The sequence below is a fragment of the Neltuma alba genome, unplaced genomic scaffold (assembly GCF_004799145.2).
Source record: "Neltuma alba isolate B1F8T4 unplaced genomic scaffold, ASM479914v2 tig00013520_pilon, whole genome shotgun sequence".
NCBI classification, from domain to species: domain Eukaryota; kingdom Viridiplantae; phylum Streptophyta; class Magnoliopsida; order Fabales; family Fabaceae; genus Neltuma; species Neltuma alba.
Genome location: NW_021637738.1, coordinates 77,392 through 101,310, shown reverse-complemented (window position 1 = coordinate 101,310; position 23,919 = coordinate 77,392). Strand labels below are relative to the sequence as shown.

At 37.6% G+C, this 23,919-nt stretch overlaps 5 protein-coding genes across 6 annotated transcripts; all 5 read right to left on the bottom strand.

Annotated features, from left to right (window-relative positions):
- Positions 1–251: 251 nt before the first annotated feature.
- On the bottom strand, positions 252–3,759 carry LOC114738010 (ATP-dependent Clp protease proteolytic subunit 5, chloroplastic). Its single transcript, XM_028926024.1, has 9 exons — positions 3,548–3,759; positions 2,848–2,967; positions 2,647–2,761; positions 2,464–2,556; positions 2,180–2,225; positions 2,004–2,076; positions 1,506–1,540; positions 1,279–1,367; positions 252–724 (listed from the first exon to the last, which is right to left on the bottom strand). Exons 1-9 carry the CDS (start codon positions 3,673–3,675, stop codon positions 503–505), a joined length of 921 nt encoding a protein of 306 aa, XP_028781857.1. The 5' UTR covers positions 3,676–3,759; the 3' UTR covers positions 252–502.
- A 950-nt stretch (positions 3,760–4,709) lies between these two features.
- Positions 4,710–8,944, bottom strand: LOC114738014 (ABC transporter F family member 4). The gene is made up of 7 exons (XM_028926027.1): positions 8,617–8,944; positions 7,022–7,734; positions 6,105–6,747; positions 5,907–6,007; positions 5,715–5,804; positions 5,502–5,629; positions 4,710–5,102 (listed from the first exon to the last, which is right to left on the bottom strand). The coding sequence occupies exons 2-7, from the start codon at positions 7,685–7,687 to the stop codon at positions 4,958–4,960; spliced, it is 1,773 nt and encodes a 590-aa protein (XP_028781860.1). The 5' UTR covers positions 7,688–7,734; positions 8,617–8,944; the 3' UTR covers positions 4,710–4,957.
- Positions 8,945–10,483: 1,539 nt separating this feature from the next.
- LOC114738028 (pectinesterase inhibitor-like) lies at positions 10,484–11,126 on the bottom strand. The gene has a single exon (XM_028926040.1). It carries the CDS (start codon positions 11,049–11,051, stop codon positions 10,509–10,511), a length of 543 nt encoding a protein of 180 aa, XP_028781873.1. The 5' UTR covers positions 11,052–11,126; the 3' UTR covers positions 10,484–10,508.
- Positions 11,127–11,651: 525 nt separating this feature from the next.
- LOC114738026 (proline-rich receptor-like protein kinase PERK3) lies at positions 11,652–18,020 on the bottom strand. Its single transcript, XM_028926037.1, has 8 exons — positions 17,450–18,020; positions 16,110–16,508; positions 15,244–15,615; positions 14,364–14,573; positions 13,207–13,578; positions 12,849–13,092; positions 12,618–12,765; positions 11,652–12,345 (listed from the first exon to the last, which is right to left on the bottom strand). The coding sequence occupies exons 1-8, from the start codon at positions 17,478–17,480 to the stop codon at positions 11,968–11,970; spliced, it is 2,154 nt and encodes a 717-aa protein (XP_028781870.1). The 5' UTR covers positions 17,481–18,020; the 3' UTR covers positions 11,652–11,967.
- A 1,136-nt stretch (positions 18,021–19,156) lies between these two features.
- Positions 19,157–23,666, bottom strand: LOC114738027 (beta-carotene isomerase D27, chloroplastic-like). 2 transcript variants are annotated; one of them, XM_028926038.1, is made up of 8 exons: positions 23,354–23,660; positions 23,171–23,266; positions 22,777–22,881; positions 22,114–22,213; positions 21,942–22,033; positions 21,734–21,814; positions 21,533–21,601; positions 19,157–19,671 (listed from the first exon to the last, which is right to left on the bottom strand). In XM_028926038.1, exons 1-8 carry the CDS (start codon positions 23,480–23,482, stop codon positions 19,528–19,530), a joined length of 816 nt encoding a protein of 271 aa, XP_028781871.1. In that variant the 5' UTR covers positions 23,483–23,660; the 3' UTR covers positions 19,157–19,527. The 2 variants fall into 2 exon arrangements, with proteins under 2 accessions (XP_028781871.1, XP_028781872.1); XM_028926039.1 differs by having other exon boundaries at positions 19,532–20,064; positions 23,354–23,666.
- Between the last annotated feature and the right edge of the window lie 253 nt (positions 23,667–23,919).

Below are 23,919 nucleotides of genomic sequence, written 5' to 3'. Positions count from 1 at the left end.
CACGAAATTGTGATGAAAACATGGATTTAACTTATTAATACTCTTTTCAATTTATAATATAAAAACTAGTTAAAAGGTAAATATAATTCTAAATATAGAATCTTAATAATACACATTGGTATTTTTAATTACCTAACCGTGATTTCTATAATCTCTGTTCACTATATTTTGCACAACCACTAGGAACTCTTGACATTTTTGAACACCATATAACAAATTCATCTTAAAACTGTTTGCCAAGAAACCAAAAATCACTTAATATACGACCAATCATCATAGCAAAATTAAAATGCATGAAGGACAACGCCTGCTGTGAATCTATAGCTCCAGCGTCTCTCCGCATAAAGCAAAACGGGAAATAAAATTTTCACCACCTTATTATACAGTTGGAAAGCTATGAACGGTGATATAAATTAAGCAATGCAGATGCAACGAACAGCCGAAATAATTGTTCTAGTTTTTACACTAAGACATTTGTCCGCATTAAGGTGCAAAACAAAATTCAGACGGTAGCCTGATCTAGGCCCTCTGCAGCAGCAGCTAATGGCTGAAGAGCTTTGAGAGGATTCATTATGACACCATCGATAAGTCCATATTCTTTGGCTTCTTTTGCACTCATGAAGAAATCCCTGTCTGTGTCCTGGTTAATCTTTTCTAGACTTTGGCCAGTGTGATACGACAGATAACCATTCAGGTTTGCCTTATGATGCAGCATTTCATTTGCCTGAAAGATTATGGCAAAAGAATCAGTTTTCTCCGAAAGGCTTATGATACTTGTGGAACGAAATCAACACAAGAATCAATTGTGGAACCTGTCTCGTCCAATTTCAGCAAATTATCAGGAAGCCTGGAATTAAATACTTAAGCTTAACATGCAACAGACAACCTGAACTACTATTGAACATTTTAGCACCTCTTACTTAACCACAGGACCAACTCAAGGATTCGGATTAAAATGAAGTATGAAATACCATATGTCACAGGTGTCAAAAAAAAAAAATCAGTTCTAAATCCAGGTTGTAGGAACTGACTTTACACACACACGCACGCAGAAACACAGAGAAAGACACAGACATACTAGGGGCCAAATTCAGAATATTAACTATATTGACAACTTGCACGTTTACCCTGTGCAAACCCATCAACCTCAATCACCACAAAATTGAGTCTTAAAAAAAGCCAGAAGAATAAACTAACTGGAACACATAAATTCAGAAATTTAAAAGCAAACAAGCAGTTTACGTCAGAAATAAATGGAATAACAAACAGGATCTATACCTGAATATCTATGTCTGTTTGGCCACCTTGAGCTCCACCAAGCGGTTGATGAATCATTATCCTTGAATTAGGCAAGCTGTATCTCTTCCCTTCAAGCGAAAGGAAGAAAAGGGATGAGGGATTAGAAGAACGCATCTTCCTTGGAGATAAAATGACAATGAGATCTACCATAAAACAATGAAAGGGGACAAAAGTATGCAGTGATTACAAGATAGAGGAATAATTACCTTTAGTCCCAGCGCTAAGGAGAAAAGCCCCCATACTGCTCAAGAAAAGGCCACAGATGTTATTATATTAAGTATTAAAGGGGCAAAACATCTCTAAAAACCAAAAGTAACAAGCATATGGTCAAGTATGGATCACCCCTAAGAGAGAAATTATCAATATTAATGGGGAGTTTGAATTCTAGGAACTATTCATACACAAAAAAAGTATTTTGGCTTTTATCTCATTGCCATTTCCGATTGCTTTACCCCTAAGAAGAAAGACCGTATCTTTGGAAGAACTGGGAATATAATGTATCTAAGAACCAGAACATAAATCAACAGGGACAAGAATTGTTGAAAACATCATGAATTCAAACACCATGGTGCATCTCTGATAATAGCTGGTACGAATAAATTTCAAGGCCATAGCAAAAGAAGCCCTCAGGTTGTGATCTTGACATATACTTAGATCAAGTCAGAATTAAGGTGATCCCATCCGAAAGAAAGATGAACCATTACCTAGCTGCTAGCCCAACACAAACTGTGGACACATCAGGTCGGATATGTCTCATTGTATCAAATATAGCCATACCTACAAAGAGAAAATGAAATCACATCATTTTTACCCTGTATATATATGTATGCATGCATGTATATAACAAAAGACACAACACGGCTACTTCAAGAGCCATTACCGGCTGTTACTGATCCTCCAGGAGAATTTACATACATGACAATATCCTGTTCAAAACATGGCAAACTAGTCAATTGAAAAAACTTCTAGCACAACAAAAATTAAAGGTAACACACACACTAGAAAGAATCAAAGACACATTCAAGGTAGTAATCACACCAAAATGACAAGATACCAACATATTAGTATTTGATGTCATACTCCAGAAATGCAAAAGATTGTTTTAAATAAACTAAGATATGAAAAGGTAAACCAAATTTTTAGTGACTAAACTGAAGAACAGACCTTGCTAGGATCGACAGCATCAAGGTAAAGAAGCTGAGCAACTATGATATTAGCCATATCATCATCAACTGCTCCACCACAACGGATTATTCTCTAAAATCCAACACAGCTTAGAATCAATAGCTGAAGACCAAAACTAATAATCAACCTTAGTAACATTTACAAGAGTGAAAAATGGCCTACATATTGAAAAAGCTGACTTATAACACTCTGAAAACGCTCCTGCACCATGGGAGGCGGACCTTGTCCTTGCGCATAAGTAGGGAAATATGGAGAAGATGGGACTTGCAAATCATCTCTTCAAGAACATTTTAAGAGCAGTCAATATAAAATCTTAAACGAATAACACGGGAAAAAAAAAGAAAAGAAAAAGAAAAATTATACCTTATGGACCAAATACCCTGGCGTGAACTTCCCTGAGGTGCCCAAAAATCATTAGCGTACACCGCCTTCACAGGAAAGCTTTGAGTATTCCTTTTATTTCCTACGAATTTCTTTAATTTCCTGCAAGTCATATAAGCTTCATCCGCTGTAAAGACACATCTTACAGGGATATCTGACGATATTCTCCTCACCTCGAGGCTCAATTGCAAAAGCATAAACAAGATAAGGACCATACATAATATTTCATTCCGAACAAATCAGTTTACAATTAAGTTCAAAGCCCGCGACCCAAGATTGATCATTTGACTTCAGTGAAGAAATCCTACAGCTTTGTTAAACGGAAGCAACTTTGTTCATATCATAACGTGACGTCATTCCTTCTCACGAAATATGCTTCCTAGTAAAATCTGGCTAGTTAACAAAGAGGTACTCAAGGACTGCTTATGTTTAATTCATCATTCCTCTCGAAATCTAAACCAACGATGATAGTCAAAATAGTCCAATATCGCCATTATCACCAGCACCAAAGTGTAAAGTCATTGTTTTTATCAATCCTTTCCTGGTTTCTCTTGAAGGCATAAGACTCACATCATTCATTCAGACAAACGCTTCAATCAAAGTGTATAACATTTAAAAGGGGGGGAAAAGTTTACAAATTTCCGGACTACAAGTATAGAACCCGAACATCAGGGGAAATTACCTCGACCTGAAAGGCTCCGAGGCGAAAGAAAGCTTCTGAGTGTCGGAACAAGAACTAGGGCTCGACGAAAGAAAAAGAGGGTTGAATCTAAGAGAGGATGCCTGGGTGGAGACGCACGTATGAGCCATTTTTGGATTTGCTTGAGGGCTATGGTATGGAATTCACTGGGGCTACGGCAGGCCTTATCCGCATGAACGAAGGGCACGACGGCGCGCAGAAGCAACAGCGAGCAGAGTGTTCCTTGGCAAAAAGTAACCAACTAATATCTCCGAGCTGCGTTCGTTCTCAATGTATGTGACTTCACCACGCAACGCATGAACAGCCATAGAGCTGTTTTTCTTAAAACAATTTTTTTGGGGTAATATCTTAAAATATATTTTTGTTCGTTACTGTTTTCATTCTCCCCCGCAAAGAACCTCAGGCCACTTATTAATGCAGTTTAATAAAATAGAATATATTGATATTATAAACTTAAAATCGTTTGTTTAAGATTAAAAATACTTTATTTTGACATAATTTAGAGATTTTATAAAAAGCAATTTATTGTGTAGAGATTTTGAAAAAATAAAAAATTATTTTATGTTTCGTTACAATCATAATAAGTTTCTTTTTGCTCAAAGCAATTATTTTTTAAACATGCGAAAATAAATTTTTGCAATCCGTCCCGAATTTATTGAGAGGCGGCTGTCACAATGTGGCTTGAGAATCAATCACACATACACCACCACGACCCATTAGATATAAAATGATACCACACATCATCACAACTTCTTTTGACAATCATGAAAAGTATTTTTTTAAAAACATTTTTTTATAAATTAAGATAAACTTTTCCATATATTTACTTTGTATATCATAAAAGTAATTTGAAAACCATGACTTTTTTTTTTGGTATAAAAAATCATGACTTTGATTCCATTCAAACATCTTCTTACTGAAAATACAGAGGAAGACTGTTTTTGCTTTCTAAAAGACCATTGAAGGGACCACCTTGCCCAAGGCCAAGGGAGGCGGTGAATGAGGATGGGTTAGAATAATTTTCTGTGCTTGTAATTTTTTTGACGCAAAAAAAAGAAAAAAAAAAATAAAAAGAAAAAACCACTGAGAATCTTTACTCAGGTGGATACTGATATGTTCAGAGCGGCCCTGGATCGGCTAGACATTATCTGCTTCATCAATTTGTATATTATCACGTTAAATTTCATGCAACTAGAGCAAAGGTTATTCATTTTCATTTAACTCGCACCATCACCCAAAAAGATGCAGGGCGCCGCAAACGAACAATCCGCAACATTAGCTCTCGCAATGGCTCAGAATCGATCTACCCTAAATCTATACCCAAGAGATATAAACACTTGTGAAGCCATATATAACAGGCAGAAGTCGCGGATAGAGGGACTTTAGGTAACATCAACTGGTATTTGCAGGCACCATCTGCTCCCGGACTGCCTTGTAGCATTGGAGACTGCAAAGCGGGAGCTTTGACTTTGAATCTCGATACTTGTATGGGTTACCACAAGATGGACCCGCACACTTCTCTCGCGGTGGAGGATACCTGCCACAACACCATACAATTTTATCAGCACAGAACCTTTTCATTTATCTGCTCAATAACTTTACATGCATCAATATCTGATTCACGATGGATGCAGCCAAACAAATTCTCACGCCGACAGATGGGAAAGAAGGCTCAGGACTAATTCTGACTACTTTTCTTTTCTCTGTCCGGGGATATCTCGTAACCTTTGATCGATGATCAATTAAAAAGGAGAAACTGAGAACATAAAAATTTATTGGGGTATCCATGCACGCAGCATGTCTTACTAATTCAAGGCCAAATTCCATTTCTCATTTTTATTTTTATTTTCCAAGACACATAAGAGCTTCTGGACGACAATCAAACAATAAAAGTGCATTGAACTTATGAATTAATTGAATTAGCAGAGTTCGGTACCCGCAAGGTTTGGAGTTGAATAACCTAGGGAGGCCCATCTCCTCAGGAAATGTCACAGTAGTCCCGGCAGGACCCATCACATATCTGATGGTGTTTGACGCAAGCATTCGTGCATTGGCTGCCTTCTCCTGTGGGGAATAATTCAATGAAAACTGTATCTATACAGAAAATCGAAATAAATAGCATGTAAAAAATCTTTCAATGCTGTAAAACCTGTGCCAGTTCTTCTTGGCGCTTCTTCATTTTCTCTTCTCGTTTCTTCCTACTGGAGTCTTGACCGAGTATTTTTCTGATAGCTTCAGCCTGCAAAATGAATCCAAGCAGTCATGAGTCTTTTCAGTGTGAAATAAGAAGATAAAAAACATAACAATTTAGAAAGGAAATTAAAAAAAAAAAATAACAAACCTCAGATTCCCTGGCAGCTTTCTCTACTTGCATTCTTCGCCTCTGGGCAGCCTCTGCCTTCTTTATTTGTTGTTCAACTTCTGAAAGCTTCTCCTTTTGCTCTGCAATTATGAAGTAACAATATAAATATAAAGTCACATGGCTGATGAATGAGGTATGAAATTCAAATAAGAAAATAATATGGTAATAAATTCTCACTTCTAGGTGGAGCGGGTGGTAATCCATTAGGAAATTCGATTAAACTTGAACCAGATGCCAAGGCATCTTTACTTGATTGGAGAGCCCGTTGGCGAGTTGTAAGAGTTATTTCTCTTTTACTGTCCATCAAGACATCAACAGATTCCTTCCTCTGCTTTTTCTTTTTCCTATCGTCACGCTCACCATCAGACCCAGTCTCCTCTTCTTCCTCATAATCTGTATCCTCATAAATTCTATCTGATCTGGACTTTTTCTTGTCATCCTTGACTGACCTTGATAAGGCAGCATTTTCCATATTAGAGACACTAGAAAGTTTTCTGTGCTTCTTGCTTACTTCTTCATCATCTCTGTAAACTGCAGAGACTTTTGAAGTTTTGAGCTTTTCCAAGTACCGAATCTCAATATCCTCCTCCTCCTCATCACTAAATTCCCCATGAAGTACACGTCTCTTAGGTACTCTCTTGCTCTTACGAACTGGTTCAGACCTGTCCCCTTGCTTACCTGACGCATTCTTCCCATGAGTTTTCCCCATGATCGAATCCTCCTTCCCAAAACCAAAACCACCCTTAGGGAAATCTTTCCAAGGGACACCCTGGAGGCCACTCCTCTTATCTGAAGAAGAATGGTTGTCATCTGAATTTCCCTGTAACAACACCAATCAATGAAAAAATTAAATGAGATAATATGAGCTAAAAAGAGTTGGGCAATTATTACCTTCATAAATGAGAAATCAAGGCACCAGATACTGTTCAATACAAGTAAGATTTAAAACTAACTTGGTAAGACATGTAGCTGGCCAAATAAGGTATGACTCATGAATATCAAGTAACCAAAAGTATAAAACTAACTTGGTAAGACATGTAGCTGGCCAAATAAGGTATGACTCATGAATATCGAGTAACCAAAAGTAAAAATACCTTTTGCTTTGGACGTTGTTTGAAAGAATCAGATGTCTGAGAGCTCTTTACAGCCAATCCATTTCCTGATGCCCCATTAGATACAGAGTTGGCTTGAATAGTCCGTGTCACACCACCAACCTTGAGTTTAACCTTCTTAACCCTGCTTTCATTCCCTGCTCCATCCGGATGAACTCCTGAATGTTCCGAATTCAGCCACTCCAAATTCCTTCCACCATTCGCATCCCCACTTTTTGATTCTGATTCCAAGCTATCTTTTAATTTGCTAGAGCCTTTCCAATTAGCAGGAGCAAGGACACCTTCACTACAGCGTTTATTAGATAATCCACTCTGTCTAGGTTCATTATTATAAAACACATGGAATCCTACGTCATTTTTATTATTCTTAAGAGGCTTATCATTTTCGGGTGTGGCAGAAGAGGAGACTCGAGAGAAACATTGGTTAAGGTTAAATTCTTTTCTTTTAGAATTAGAATCACAACCGGCATTCTCATCACTAGAAGCCTTGGCCACGTCATCTGAAGGTGATGTAGATGACAAAGGGTACAGATCATGTCCTTCAGAAGTAGGCTGTGAATCAGGTCGAGGTCTGCGAGAAGTTTGACTCCTCCTCTTCCTTACTGCAATGCCAATAGCATCAAACCGTGTACCACTTAAGTCTTCCATAAGAGAATTTTTATGATAGCACAGCTTTTCTGCTGCTTCTTCCACAACTGCAATAATGGTAAGTTGAAAAAAACCATTACAACCACGCAGCTTATCAATAATTACATCAAGGGCCATTCATTATAGAAATCATTTTTTAAAAAAAATACAATTTCATTATAGAAATCTATTTACCCGTAACTTCAAAACAAAAGATTCTCTTTTCAGAGTAACCAACACAAGGGCAAAGGGAAGACTAAGTATTTTCTATTAATTTAGTCATCTTGAAAAATAATATAACGCATACCAGAATACAATTTATTGTCTAAATTACTAAAACTAATGGTGTTGATGTAGACGCGATGAAACCACAGAATCCCTTAAAGATAACCCGCAATAGGCACGAAAAAGGTAAATTGAAAGAGGTGGCACGAAAGCAAAGTTACGCTGAAAATTAAGATGCAACCAGGAACCGAATTTAACACAAGTAAGAACTGCCAATGTCAACGGCCAAGAGTTTAAAAAAAAAAAAACAGAGAGAGAGAGAAAAAAGAGTTCGAAGAAAATTTATCATCCTAAAATTACATGATGATTTAGAAAACCAAATGAAGCAGTAGAAACCCGTAAAAAACCGTACTTCATTTAGAGTAAAGAGACCAAAGTCACAAGCAATCCTAACATGATCTGAAGTAACACATTATCATCTGCGCAGGCAAAATATAATAAAGAATAAAAATCCAACCACGATAAATCACTAACCCTTCACATAGGGCAAGGTTGACGATCTATCGCTATAACCAAAAAAAAAAACACGTCCAATAAAACAGAATGCCAAGAATCCACCAAGGACGAAACACCGTAGAGAAGAATTGGCATCGAAATCTAAATTGCCGAGAAAAAATAATCTCCCAGTAAACAAAGAAACAGAACGCAGAAAAAGGTTCTATTACCTCAGAGGTCGAACACAAATCTCCCCGACCAAAAAGATCGAAAACCTAGCGAGAAGCAGGAATGCAGTGGAGGAGAATCGAAGTAAGAGAAAAGCAGAGAGCTTTGAAGCCAAATGTCGGGCGGAGGCGGAGGGAAAAAGCGAAGGGAAAAAGGAAGACGACGGAAGAAGAAAGAGATGAATTTGGGGATTAGGGTTAGAGGAGTTGGATGGGAATAGGGATAGTGGAGAGAGAGTGGAGGTGGTGCTGGTGGTAAAGGTGAGAGAGGACTAATTATCTCCTTGTTCACCATTTTTTGCTAATTCCACACCCAAACCCACCTATGTGTTATTTTTTTTTGTTTGATGCAGTCACTCGACTCGGACTCGTCGATCCTACTCACTCACCCTGTGTCTCTGTCTGATGCCCAGCCCTCTTACTTCTCCCTCCGCTTTTTATTTCCCTCCTCTTCTATGCTCGCACGGTTATGCTGCAACTCTGTGCGCATGCCAAGCGTGTGCGCCTCCCCCGGCGTACGTTAGATCCTCCCCTCCTCTTCTTTATTCCCCTGTGCGTCACACGTGTTCTTTGTCATTCTAATCTGATTTTTTTTTTACTTACCAATTTTCCAATGTGATGATTATTCTCGTTGATAATTAAAAATAAATAAATCGTATTTATATATAAACGTCATGAATGGTTAATTTTTTATAAAAAATTATTTTCTTAGGAAAAATTCTAACTTTATTATAGGAAGAAGTTGAGGACCTGGACCTATATTTTTTTCTTCAATTGTTTTTTAAATGAGGTTTGATTAAATATGATAAATCAATAATTTATTATATGACGGGCCAAAATACATCCAGTACGTACGTACGTACGTACGTACGTTTGAGTGACGTGTTTATCAAAAGTATGATGAACGCCGGCGGATTGAGAGCCGTGGTAATAAGTTTGTGGATGCTCAATAATCATGCATCGAAAAAGGAAAAGAAAGAGTTGGATGGAAACTCATGAATGTGATGCTTCCCTCCTTTGTCCAATTCTCCAATTCCAAGGCCCTTCTTAATGAATTTCGATTCCCATTCCGAAGACGCAGAGATGATTTTTTTTTTCCGTTGACTCTTTTGTCATCATGTGTTTATAATAAGCATATATAAAATCTGTCAAATTTTTGAAGTCCTCGTTTCTTAGAAGATTAAGGTTGCAAACAAGACTTTTCTAAAGGAAGCGCAGAAATCAAACCGACGAAGATAATCATGTTAGAAGTAGGTTGGAAACTGTTGTGCCTCGGGTGAAGAGCAATTCAGTTCGGGTGATCCCGGAGAGAAATTGGCCCGCAAAATTTTATTTCTACCAACATGGTCCGTCCAACGGGAAAGTCTTGATGATATGCCCAACGCAATCACCAGCATCTCGTGGTAAGTTTTTGCAGCATAGGAGTCGGTATTTCTCAAAAAAAATATGAAATATCATATTCGACTCTAATTATAAGAACTAGTTGATTAATTTAGAGGGAGATTAATTATTTGTAATAAATATGTGTTGTCCTTTCTAAAATATCTTTGCTGATTAAGAACCTTGACAACAACTATCATTGTTAGAAGGACTACCTTAAAAAATATATAAATATGAAGACAAAATAGATTAGGTTTTGTATTTAAAATTAAAATAAAAATTAAATAAAAACTTATATTTAAAAACAAAGATGATAGGTATTACTTTATTTCTGATCTCAATTTGCAAGAGAGATAAGAAACAAATTATACTAAACTGCGAATGTGACATTAATGTGTCAATTTAGTTGATGTATATATTTGCGTGGGTGGAGCAATAGTTCTGCTATAGAACCAGATATCAGAAATAAATGGCAGCCATTACAATATCTCCGTCTCCAATTCGCAGTTGATTAATCAACTCTCCAAGGCTCGCATAATGTCCAAGCAATTGCCGGTGAGTTGGAATATATGTTTAGATTGACGAGCAAAAGGTAAGTCAACTCCTGATTCTTTAAAGGTATCCTCACAAGTCTGTTGGTACGAAATCGCCGCACTCAGAGAAACCCGAGCATCATACATGGCTTTTTTAGCCACTACCCCCAATGTAGTTTGAATAGAATCCAGGATGTTTCCATACTGTTCCTTGCATGTGCTAAGGCTATCAGATAAGCTTTTAGGGTTGTTTGGTTGGGCCATTAGCCTATCGATTATACCGAGGGCTCTCCTGGTGTAGTGGGCGGCGGCGTCGATTTCGGTGACGAGAGCCTGATAGGGATCCAGACGACCATGCAGTGTTGGCAAAATGGTTCGAATGCAGAGGCCTGGGTTCTCTGTGTCTTTGCATAGTTGTCCGAGCTCGAGAGGGACCGCGGAGGGGATTACGTTCAAAGGAGTGGCGTTGATACATAGGAGAGAAGAGAGGGTAGTAAGGAAGAAGAGCCTCCCATTAAAATCCATTCTTCGTTCTATCCCCTGCAGCGAAACGAGTCGTCGTTGGCCTTGGAGAGGTGGGAGTGCAAGGATAGACCCCTTAAAATATGGTGGGCGGGCTGTAGCCTCCTTTGTGCAGAAATAGGATTTCTATGTATAGGGTTTATTCTGAAATCTACCCTTTTTTTATATACTAAAGTGAATCTATTAACCTCAATTTTAACATCTGGTCCGGTAAGTTCGGATTCCAGCAATGCCCCCTGGCACCGCCATCTTGAAATCTGTTACGTCATGGACTCGTAGCAAAATCATCTTCAAACAATTCTCAACTCATTTCATCCCATGTCTGATCTTACCTTAACACGAACGGCCTGAATTTTATTTCATTTTCTGATATAAAAAAAAAACAAATATTTTTTATTCTCATACATTTAGAATATCAATCAGATACATTTTTCCAATTTTTATTTGAAAATATTTTAATTTAGAACTTTGAGAATAAAACATTTTAAATCTGAATACGTAACGTGATTTCAGTCCAATCTTTGCCTGCCAATTCTCCACACAAAAATCACTGGATAAAACCAGTTTAAAAGAGTCAGCAAAATCGGCGATTCATCACGATTATTTATAGTTAAAATGCTGGCAATTTCAAACGAAAAAGATTAAATTAAGGAAGAAAAAATCTACAACGCATGTGATATGTACAAAAATTGATCCCCCTCCCGGTAAAAACAAGACGACCGTTTGCCCCGGAGGATCTTAAACACGCGACAATAGTACAATCTGCACCCTCAGCAGCCAAATTTAGAAAACTGCAATCCTTTACTAAAAAATGTCGCCGCTTATGAAACCTTCAGGCATAGGAAAGCAGGCTGCTCTAGATTGAGGCAACGAACTTCGAAATGGATGCTGATTGTAGGTTAGCTTGTCTTTCCAAGTGTCATCTTCCTTCATGAAGATCTTCAGAGAAAACTGCCGTCCTAGAACCGTTGTCATTGTCAAAGACACTTAGACCAGAGTACGGACCTGAAGAGAACATAGAAGATGTCCCATCGGACTCGAAAGTGGTAGAGGACTGTCTTAGGTTAGTCCTTGTGTTGGAAGGGGCCACCATGGAACACTGATGTTCCGTCATGCGCTGCACCATTTTAAGTGACTGTACCACTTCCCCCATGGTGGGTCGTTGGCTTGCTTCAGGTGCGACGCAGGCCGCGGCAATGGTACAAACCCGGACAAAATCTTCCTTCGGATATTTTCCCCCCAGCCTTGGATCAGCAAGCTCTTCCAACCGGTCTTTATCTCTTAGGATTGGCCTTGCCTGAAAGGTATATAGCTTTGTAAGTATATTGTCCATCACCCACAAATCACTCCAGAGGACAGACGAGGAGGATTTAACAAGCATGATAATGGATAGGTCAATGTATGGAACCAACCTCCGCACAAGAAGTTATTAACATAAAAACTCCAAAGAACACACGCAACTTTAGTCTTGAGATATTTCCAGTTAAGGGAACACAGAAAGCCAGATGACTATGATTTGAACTTCATGAGGAGGAAAAATTATGGAATAGGTCAAGGTGAAGAACTAACCCAAGTAACCAGGTTCTCTTGTCCAGCTGTTTGTGACATATCAACAGGTTTCCTTCCGGTCAGTAGTTCCAGCAAGACAACCCCATAGCTATAAACATCACTTTTAACAAGTAGATGACCGGTCATGGCATACTCAGGGGCTACATACCTACACAACAGTTTCATTACATCTTATTAAGAACCTTATTATATGGAAATAAGAAGCCCAAACAAGATGAGACTGGCACAAACCCAAATGTGCCCATGACACGAGTAGACAGGTAATTAGCTCTGCCTTCAGGTGCCTGCTTAGCAAGACCAAAATCTGCAACTTTAGCATGGAAGTTATTTTCCAGCAATATGTTGGACGCCTTGAAATCTCTGTGTATAACACAGGGCTGTGAGTCTTCATGCAAGTATGCAAGTCCTCTTGCAGCATCAAGCGCAATCTTCATCCTGGTATCCCAATCCAAAGGACAATTTATTCCCAAAGGACCTGTTGCAGAAATAGTGCCAGTTTTAATCCTGTGCATAAAACTAGTTCTGAAACAAAAGATACTTCATAGACTTCAAGATTATTGCCAACTTATAATTTAAGAGATCATATTACCATGAAGCCAGGCTTCCAAACTTCCATTTGGAACAAGCTCGTAGCATAATAGATTTTGTGATGAGTCACGATTGCTATAGTATCCCACCAATTTTACAAGATTTCGATGATGCAACCGACTAAGCATCTCAACCTCAACCAAAAACTCTTTATCCCCTTGCTGCCCTCCATTAGTAAGCCTCTTAATTGCTACAGCAGTACCATCATTTAAGACCCCTTTAAAAACTCTGCCGAACCCGCCTTCTCCGAGTAAGCTTGCTGCTTCAAAGTTGTTTGTTGCTTCTTTAAGTTCTTCATAAGCAATAAATCTTGTGCTGGTTGGATGAGGAAAAGACCCTGCGGCTGAAACTGCACCTTCTGTCCTTGGCTTCTCTATAGGACCGAGAGAAAAAACTATTATCAAAACTTGAATGCAAAATAAAGCTACCAAGGATACACAACTTTGAAAGATTACTATCAACGCTACAATGGATAAGAACATCAGAAGTTTCAATTTTTCTTCAATTCATTCAGGGGTTAGTCAATGGATGAAAATTCATTTCAGCGAAAAAATAAAAAATTGAACGTTTTGAGTCTCGCATGTCTATTTATCTTACAGTCTACTTTTTGTTACTGAAAAAATTAGCTAGGCTGAAACGTTATAGCGTCAGAGCAGTATTAAGTTTCTCAATAAGGTAAGGCTCTTGCTTTTTGGTTCTAGAAAGGGTGGTAGCCATCTGATCATTTGCAAACTTCACGTTAAGAAGACAGAATACTCTCCAACAAAAAGGTCAGCAGTTTTAATTTTCAAATTCTGATTCTGCAGATAAAAGTGTATGCTAGACAAAGTTTCACTAACAAGTCCATATTCAACTCCCGAAAAAACATATTAACTAATAATTAATCCCTCTCGTTACTAGCACTCAATAAATATACCTCTGGAGAAAGTCCCTTCAGCCCAGAGTACTTTCTATTTTCTCTATATTCTTTATGACGTCTAGATTTTCTTTAAAGAGGGCTCAACATTCCCCTATTAAATTGTTGTAAAAGGGTGACCAAAAATAATCTTCATAATAGCTTGCTCCATAAGCTTTTACACGGATGTGTACAAATTAAAGGCAAAAAATGAAAAACGAATAAGTAAACACGATAAAGGAGCTAGTATTAAAGATAATTACCAGTATCTATTGATGGTCCTTTGGTCTTCGGCCTTAGTGTGCATAAACAAAGTATGAGTACAGATATAATGGCAACGAAGAGTATGCCAGCACCAATTCCAAGAATAGCATACAAACTTGAATGCCCTCTCCTATTTGAAGCACTTGGAGTTGAAGTTGCTGGTTTGTGGTAAATAGGAGCTTTCATAGGCGACACAACAGATGTCGGAGCTGCACTAACACACAACAATATCTTAATATTCATTCAAACAGAAGGCTAAGGCAACACATAAACACTTAGGCGTTCATTCTTAACCCGTTCATCAACCCACAGATACTAGTTTAACATTATATCAGATATTAGGTCTAGAACTGAGTTTGAGGGGCCAAGGAAACTTGAAGCATATTTTAACATAAAAAATAAGGACAGGTCATCAGATATATTACACGAGACATCTCTATACAATGACGAAACAAAATTAAGAAGCGTCTGAAAGAATTAACAAGTGGATCACATAAATAAACTCACAGAAACAAAAAATAACATGCATAAGCAATGTTATGACACAAAATGCATCTCTCACAATATACAGAAAGGAAGAAGAAAATTTTGTGAACATCAAAATTATATGTTCTGCATTTGACGGTGAGCAAAGAATAAGACCTCAGTGTACATATATCTTTTCTTACATTACTTCAGCAGCAGTCATGAATTAAAACAAAAGGGCAACAATAAATGCAAAATTTTGCATATTAAAACAGCATAGTAAAATTATAGTTAACAATTTTATAAAGTTTCATTACTATAATACAAGCATTAGCCATATGTCATCTGCACTATAATCATCTTGATGTAAGTTTCAATTGTCAAGGACACCAAAGTATAATAATTTGGACTTACCTTGAGATGGAGGCGGAGGCTCATACCACGTCAAATTGAGAAGTTTGTAGTCACCCACCAATCTAGGATCTAGCTGAATCTTATGCGTTGAAAGCGAAGAGTTTATTCTAGATGCATCATTGGCAGAGAAACTAGTCCCTTTATGTGGAGTGATATCCATTGATATATTTAATGCTGATAAAGTGAGTACATAAAAATTTACCAATTCAATCTGGGAAATTTGCAACCCAAGTTGAGTAGCTAATTCATCAAGAACAAGATTCCAATTAGAGTTTTGAGAGACATTCAAGAGGAGAAGGTCTAGTTTTATGGGATACACGCAGTGACAACTCTTACTCCCACGCTTCAACACCATGTTTTGTTTACAACAATCTGGCAGAACAAATATAAACACACAGGTCATTGTCAGATTCAGATTCCAAATCTCACATTTTTTTAGTAAAATATTGTATAATTGTATAATACTTCAATTGAAAGTTAATCAGCTATTAGCAACATATACAATGCTTCGTTTCATTTTGGCCCCCCTACTTTGTTCATTAAATGATTTAGTTCCTTTATTCCAAGTCACATGGTGTTGTCTCTTTTAGTTGACTAATCAATGCAGTTTAGACCTTTTATTCAGTTAAAAACGATACTATCCCTCCACTCCTTTTTATTAACGTAATTAAAATAATAACTAACTTCCATTAAGAGAAAGCAGATTCTTTACTACAGAAGCAAGATTGTTAAAGGCGAAAGTAGAAGATATTGACAGGTCTAACAATAACATTAGAGAGGCTCTTTTGAAAACTATGCATACTAAATTGCTCCAAAAATTGAACTAGAAAGACAACAAGCACGGAAGTCCCAAAAATGGCACTTACTGGAAGCATAGGGGGATAAGGGTGGCTGAGCCAAACCAGAAGGAATCGCACCAGCTGTTGAATGTACAGGGGCAATATCTCCAAAACCAGAAACATGAGGTCCCAATTCACTGCCCTTCATGAATGGATTGGATGAATGTGAACTTGCCAGCAGGTGACCTGTACTCAATGATGGACTATATAAAGGAGGATGGGTAGGTGATGGTGTTGGAATTGGTCCACCATTGGATGGTAGATGCTTTTGTCCATGGAGACTTGCTGGTAGGGGCAGATCATGAACAACCATAGTAGCAGAAGGTGGTCTAGCCGGAGAAAACGCATTAGAGTCGGCCATTAATACTAAGCAAGATAATACAAGCAACCATTTCAGCAACAGAGGTTCGATGACTTTTAAGGCACCTGCATTTTTTGTAAAAACTAGAAAGTCAAACTCAATTTTTGATGATAAAAAATAAGAAAGCAGTATGCTGACGTAAGTTGAACTTTACTTTCCATAGCTACAGAACCGTAGTTTAGGATTATTTAGTAGCATGGCCGGAGCTTCAGCCTCAAGACTGTTTCCAAGATAGAGCATAGACTGAAAGCTAAAACTCAAGTCAAGCTAAGCTGCAACATATTTCTTCTTAATGAAAATTATGTCGGCTTTGTGCAACTGCCTCAGCATACCCTTAGTATATATAATTTGAACTAGTTATTGCCCTTGCATATACCCAAAAAGTGCCGCAGCCCCCTCCCCATAAAAAGAAGTATCATGATTTGAATTCCTTCAAGTGTCTATTTCACCTTCAAAGGTTCAAGGTGGCATAATAAACAGGCACCACTAACTGAAACCCAACTCCAAAGACCCTACCAAGTAAAATGAACACGTCTTCCAACTCAATGGGTTTGTAATAAATGGGTTTTCATCTTAGTTTCACCACCAAGTTCATAGTTGAGAGTGTGAAGCTACGAGGAATGAAATTCAGCTTTCATGTTCGAATGATTGTGGATAAAAAGAAAAAAACCGTCTTAGCAAATCCTACACGTCTAATTAAAAGAGAAGCTCTAAGATCATTAAGAGCAATATTAACAATTTACATCAGTTTGACATTGGTAGTAGCCAGCAAACGCAGAGAGCCAAAGTAAGATAAATTCTCGCTCCGAAGATTACACGATAAATATACGGGAACAATATGCAGCTGACGAAGGACTATGAAATTGCCTGATTCTAAACACCAAATTATACAAACATGCAAGCAGAATTCAAGTCCATTGCATTGTTTCCTGTTTCCTTAGTCATAAAAGTCCCTGTGAAACTGCAAGTGAACGCAAAATGATGGACTTCTAAAAATCTGTATTACCGATTAAGATAGAAACTGGAAGGACCGACATCACCGAGGCCGTTGATTGCCCCTGACGCTCCAGATCTATAAAATTTCGTTGAAATCAACGGCGGGGATGAGCATAAAAGTCGAATAGCAGGAGCGACACTGTGACTAGGAGCAAGGAGCACGAGTAACAGAAAACGAAGGGGGATCTAGGAGAAGAAATACAGGCGCCGTAATTCGAGCTTGAGAGAGTAAACTCCGAGTCCAAGAACCCATAGCTGAGTTGAATCGGAGAGCCAACGGAAGGTGACTGCTAGTGTTGGTACGTGGATCTGTTATCACTTGCCAGCGACGGAGAAGGTCGTTTATTTGGTTTGGGAAAAACGGATTAAATGTTTTTTCGGCGTTTTTTGTTTGGTTGCCGACGCGTGTGGGGGCATGCGCGCACGCGGGCGTTAATTGCCAGTCACTATGTACGCTGTAACGGAAAAGAACCCATTAACAGTAAGTGGCTACGGGGAGGAAAGGGAAATACGAGAGAGACAGTCAAGGCAAGGGGTCTCGCTTTTCAGATTGCCTCGCCGTGAAGCATGGAGACGATCCTGTATAGTGTCGGTACAGTGCTATTTCTTGTTGGGGAAAAAAAATTAATACGAGTAATAAAAAGAGCACAGTGCTATTTCTTGGTCATCCGAATCTAGACGTTGGTTAACGGTAACATAGAACAAAAAGGCCCTTTGACTGTGCGCTGCCTGTAACTTTCTTCTTGCGTTATCTTGTCAGTTGAGATCCTCTTTAGTTGAAGTTTTTTGACCTTGAATTCAGGTAATTAGATTTTTTTGTGCCAGCAGAATCAAAGTAATTAGATAGATAACAAACTTCCGCCACAAATCAATATATCCCTGTGTTAATGACAGCTAATATAAAATTACGTATATTTCCTTATGATGCCAGAGCCCAGAAGTATTAGATACTTTTTATTGCTGGTGGTTTGCCAAAAAATGCAGTTCATTCTATATTTTGGCTTTTGTAATATTTGCTGACCTTATATTGCGTGGAATACTTTAAATATCGAAGAAAATATCATCACACGATAGAAATAGAAAAATTTTATATAAAAAATAGTATGGGACAAAATGCCTTTTATTTTAAAACCCAGAAATAGAAAATATTGCTCCGTTAGTTACATCGCATCTAAAACGAGCCATATGCCCACCTACATTTATACAAAATCTATAATTCCGTAATTAATATTAAGTTAATATTTAATAGTACTATTTATAACTTGTAAATATGAATCTCTATACTTCTATATTGATATTTAAGGAGGCTAAGTTAACTATAAAAATCGGTATGAGACAAAATAATTGTTAAAAAACAGAACATCAATAATTAAAAAAATCCAAAGAGAATGAAGGAGGTAAAATAGTATCACACACTTAAATTTCAAAGGAAGTAAGCGTTTCGTCTTAAACAAAATAATGTTTGACTAAAAGAGATTAATTGGATTCATAACTTGAAGTCTATATTTCACATGGGAACAGTACATCTCACAATTAGTGAAGAAATTAGAGAATTCAAAGAACAATAATATTAAGGTGGCATTGAATCCTTATTTCTTTTCCACTCTCCTGCCAACAAAGAAACGAGTCGCCGAAGGTATTTTTTATATGAATATCAGCGAAGTGAGTTTTTTTTTTTTTTAATTTATCAGCTTTATTGAATTTGCAGGAGAGGTGATTGAGAGAATCTGATCCATTGCTGAAGTAAATAAGTCCACCCACATGTACAAAATTTAAAATAAGTCATAACGTCCATAACCGTTTATATTTTATACATCCTATATTCCTATCCTGATTACGGGTTGTCTAAACAAGCGAACTCGTGTGTGGTCGTTAAATCCACAAATAAGTCAAACAGTGACGGCAAAAAGTCAAATAGTGACATCAATATCTCTCCTCATGCCCGGCTGACAATAACAAGTACTAGATGATACAAGGATGAATGATCAGTATGGAAGTGAGAAAGTGATATTCTATGCCTTTCTTTTGGCCTGAAGAAAATCTATACCTAAAAAGTTGCATCTTCAAACGGTGGGTTTTGAGAGTTAATCAAATCTTGGGGCACGGAGCTTGAGCTTCATCTATATTCCTGGCAACGACTCTTCGCTTGACAGCATGTGGACATGCCTCCAGGCAGGGCTCTTTCAGGATGCTGTCATCTTCCGGTTGTGGTGGAAGGACTCCAAATTTGAACTGACATTTTAGTGTTTTACAACTATAAGAAACTTGTGGCACCAGTTTATCTTATTAGACATATTGGTTATACAACTATTTTCCGTCAACATCTGCGGCTTTAAGACATCAAAAATTGACACACGGAATGTCAACTTTAACTCCGTCTAGATCCTTAATTGCTAATAGAACTTCAGTTTTCAGGCACAGCCCACAATCAGTGGTCAACGCTGGAAAACTAGTTTTACTCTAATTATGCCTCCCGCTTCTATCTTTCAATTGTTCCAAAGATCTTGAAATAGATCACAATGAAGACGAAGAAAATGTAATGGACTTCAATCACTGGTCTCTTAAAGCAGCAAGAGCTCGACAAGAATGCCATCACTGTTGGTTGATGACTATCCATCCGAGTTTCTACCAAAATAATCAGAAGACCATTGAAGAAAGTAGCAGATGGCCACCAACGAGGGGCGAAAGAATTGAAAGTTGAAACCGGTCATTTTGGAACGGATTCCTGAACGTGCTGTGTTGTTTTAAATAGAATTTGAAAAATTCAACCATTTATTTAGATCTGGAAGAGAACTGAAAGTGACCAAGAGGATAAAACTCAATATTTGAACCCAGCGTGGGTAGTGGAAGGGAAAAAAATGTGAGAATTTTAGACAACATTACAAAATCTGGAAGAAAAGGCCTCTACATTAAGGGTGTGTTTGGCAAACACTCCAAACCATGATTTTGGGACCTAAACCATGGTTTGAGAAAAATGTTAGCCAAACACCTTTAAAAAAATCAAAACCATGGTTTGGGTTCAAAACCATGGTTTTGACTCCAAAACCATGGTTTTGGGAAAAGCAGAAATTTTTTACTTTTGGAGAAAAAAGGGAGAGTATGAGAGCCTATAGGATATGTATCTTGTTGTTTTTTTTATAAACATATTTTTATAAACATATTTAATCTTATATCTTATAAATATATATACATATTAATTATTTATTAATTATATTATCTTATATATTATTAATATATGTTAATAAAAAATATATTATTAACAATTTTATTCCTTCAAATTAAAATATATCATAAAATATATTTTTTCTATAATTATCATATTAATTTATGCTAATTTGTATATATAAAAAGTACTTTTAATAACAACTATCCAAACACTCGCACTTCTCAAAATCACTTTTTCACAAAATCTATTCTTCCCAAAATCTATTTTTTTCAGAATTTATTCTCCAGAAGCTATTCTCTAAACCATGGTTTGGTTTCATCCAAACACACCCTAAGTCGATGGGCCTGGTGGACTTTTAGTCCACTGCCAGGGCGTGAAATAACAGCCCCTGTTTCATTGTTAGAGTGAATAGAGAGGAAAGAACCAAGTGTTAGTTTAAATGTAAACATCAACCCCGTGCCAAAAAATTTCCCTTTCAAAAATATGCATAGCTGAGACGTGGTAATTGAAAATTTAATTTGAGGACTTGGGCAAGTGAAAGGGGTGGCCATGGCCTTCCTTATCCGCCCGCTGAATTGGTTCGTCAGGGTCCGCTACTGTAAAACATATCCCAGTTCACGTTAAATATCACTGAATCCATCGAAAAGGAGTGGGAGCGGGCGAAGGAATCTGGCTAAACAGCATTTGGTATGATGGATTATCATTCCCTCGCTCACTATTGCAAGAATCGAGATCCATAAAATTAAATTATTCCATCAGCAGATTTAAGGAATGTTCTGCTGAACTACGGAAACAAGTGGGAAATGCCTAATTATCACTGGCTAGCAGTGAGTAGATAAGAGATATAATAGAAAGAAGTTTTCCCTGAAAGCCAAAGTGACTGTAATTTTCCCTAGGGCAGAGATAGACAGATAGTATAAATATTACCTGACAACTGTAATCACTGAAGTTGGGCTCCATTAGCAGTGGAACTCCCATATGATCCATGAAGAAAGTCTAAATGGGATATAATGAAAGCCAAATGTAAACATTGGAGGTGCCAAAAAAAATTACTGAGAAGTGCTCAATACTTTCATCTCTTATGGCAACGTAATGAATGGCAAAGAAGTATTTTGAATGACCACTAACCTGTGTCGGAAATTTGCAAGTATTGATGCAAATACTGGCACATTTGCTTTCTTCCAGATACTTGCATCTTTCCACATAAACCTACAAGAATTGAGAAGTATGTCAGTCTCGAATAAAATGTTATCATTCAGTCATATCATTATTCTCTTTGGCCTAAAGCTTGACGATAATCATACTAGATCTAACACAAGGCAGAACAGGTGATCACCCCACTACTGCAAGAGACTCCATTGTCCAAGTCGACAGAATTGACTTTGCACGGGCCCATTAGCCATTGACAGGTCAGTGCAGTAACCCTTGCTTGAAAACAAAATACTTTCTTAGAATGTTTAAACATGTTTTTGGCTTCTAACGATAGAAATGAGATGTATTTGACTCACCAACCATCATAGCAGCAACTTTGCCCCCACCTATAGGAGCTACGAGAATTTTATATAGCTCTAAAAGAAATGGAGGAAACAAGGACCTCAATACTCGTACCTGCCATCAATAGTTAGTCGACTAAGTTTGCCACAAACGTTATTTCAAATTCATAAGAAACCCAAAAGGACAAATGATACTAAAAACTAAACGGCAAGAAACATCAGTTCCTATTTTACCAACTTTTAGTCAAAAATAGTTCAAGCTAAACCTTATAAAATGTTTGTCTTTACCCAACTGTTTATTTGTTTGAACCAAAACTTTCCCTGCTCTCCATTTATTATAGAATCACAATACCAATCTGAGTCATAAACAGTTCTAAGCTGGTTTTTGTTTTACCAAACAATTAAATTTAATCCAGTGAGACTCGAACCATATTCTGCTGCATATCAAAAAGTTCACTCATTCTGTGGCAGTGGAGGGTTACACAACAAAGGTCTAACAAAGTTTGCATTGATCCGCCTGTTTCATATGAAACTATGTGTGTCCATGCATTGTTTATGATTTGTGAATACTGTGACATGATATAAATTTTGTATTGTATGTCAAATGATGATATTGCTATTCATTGATACTGATGCTAAATAGATGGCAACAGAAGGAAGCACATTAAACTGATATACCGCTGCTTCAATCGTATCAGCTCTTGTTCTTCCCTTCATCATGAGATGGTTCGCAACTTCAATAAGTCCATCATATCCAGGTTTGTTTGAATCCCATCCAACCTCCTGAAACCAGGTCGTGTAATGATATTCCAACACCATATTTTGACAAAAAGCGTCAACAGACGGACTCTTCACAAACATAGGAATATATAGCACTCCGTTCCACAATTTCCAGCTAGTAGAGTTTCAGCGCATATAAACAATCTTAATACCATAATTAGCTAATTGAAAATAGAGAAGACCATTCTGTTCCCCAATTTGTTTCTCTTTCCTCCCTCCCCGATTATGCTCAAGAGGGAAATTAAGCTCAGAGAAACAAAAGGGAAGAAGCTATAAAGCTCAATAGATTTACCGCCACTAATTTGTTGCGGAACAAATTGAGGAACAAGTCATCAAATACACCGGGCTTGTATTCTGGAGTTGAAGCTGCAGTTTTCGCATGTTCTACCTGATTAATCCATGTCGAGTGCATAACAATAATTAATAATTGAAGGAGTTTCAGAACCCAAAAAAATAAAAGAAAGTTGAAGCGCACTGATCTAGATCCTGAAGAAGTGCAGGAAACGCAAAAACGATGGCTTTGAAGGCGCTTAGGAAGGAGAAGGGAATTCCACGGCGGAAAAGAAGAAATGATAGGGGCTCTAACAACGCCTAGCGGTTCCATTCCACTCCTCCGCTCTAAGCCTCTCCCTCTCCCCTACGGATGCTGTTTCGTCAATTGCCAGTCGGTACCTCCGTGAATTTGTTTGCGCAATTGCAGTGGGCAGTTTCACTGGATGGTCTCCATACGAATTTATCCAATAGTTTGTGAAATGGCAAGTGATTACATGCTCCTCAGTGCTAACATTTCGTTTTCACCCGTTAGAAATGTACCCGCGTATATCCGAGGATTACCTTCAGTTCTTCGACCATACTAATCTATCAATCCCAGTTATTAAAATTATTCTGAAGTAGAAATTAATCTATCAATCCCAGTACTACAATTATCAGACGCGTCCTTATAAATACAGTTAATCCCTGTATTTTTTAACGGTTTCATTTGTCTGCCAGCAAATATTTTCAACGGTTTCACGACCTCATTTTCTCACTTTTCTTTATTTG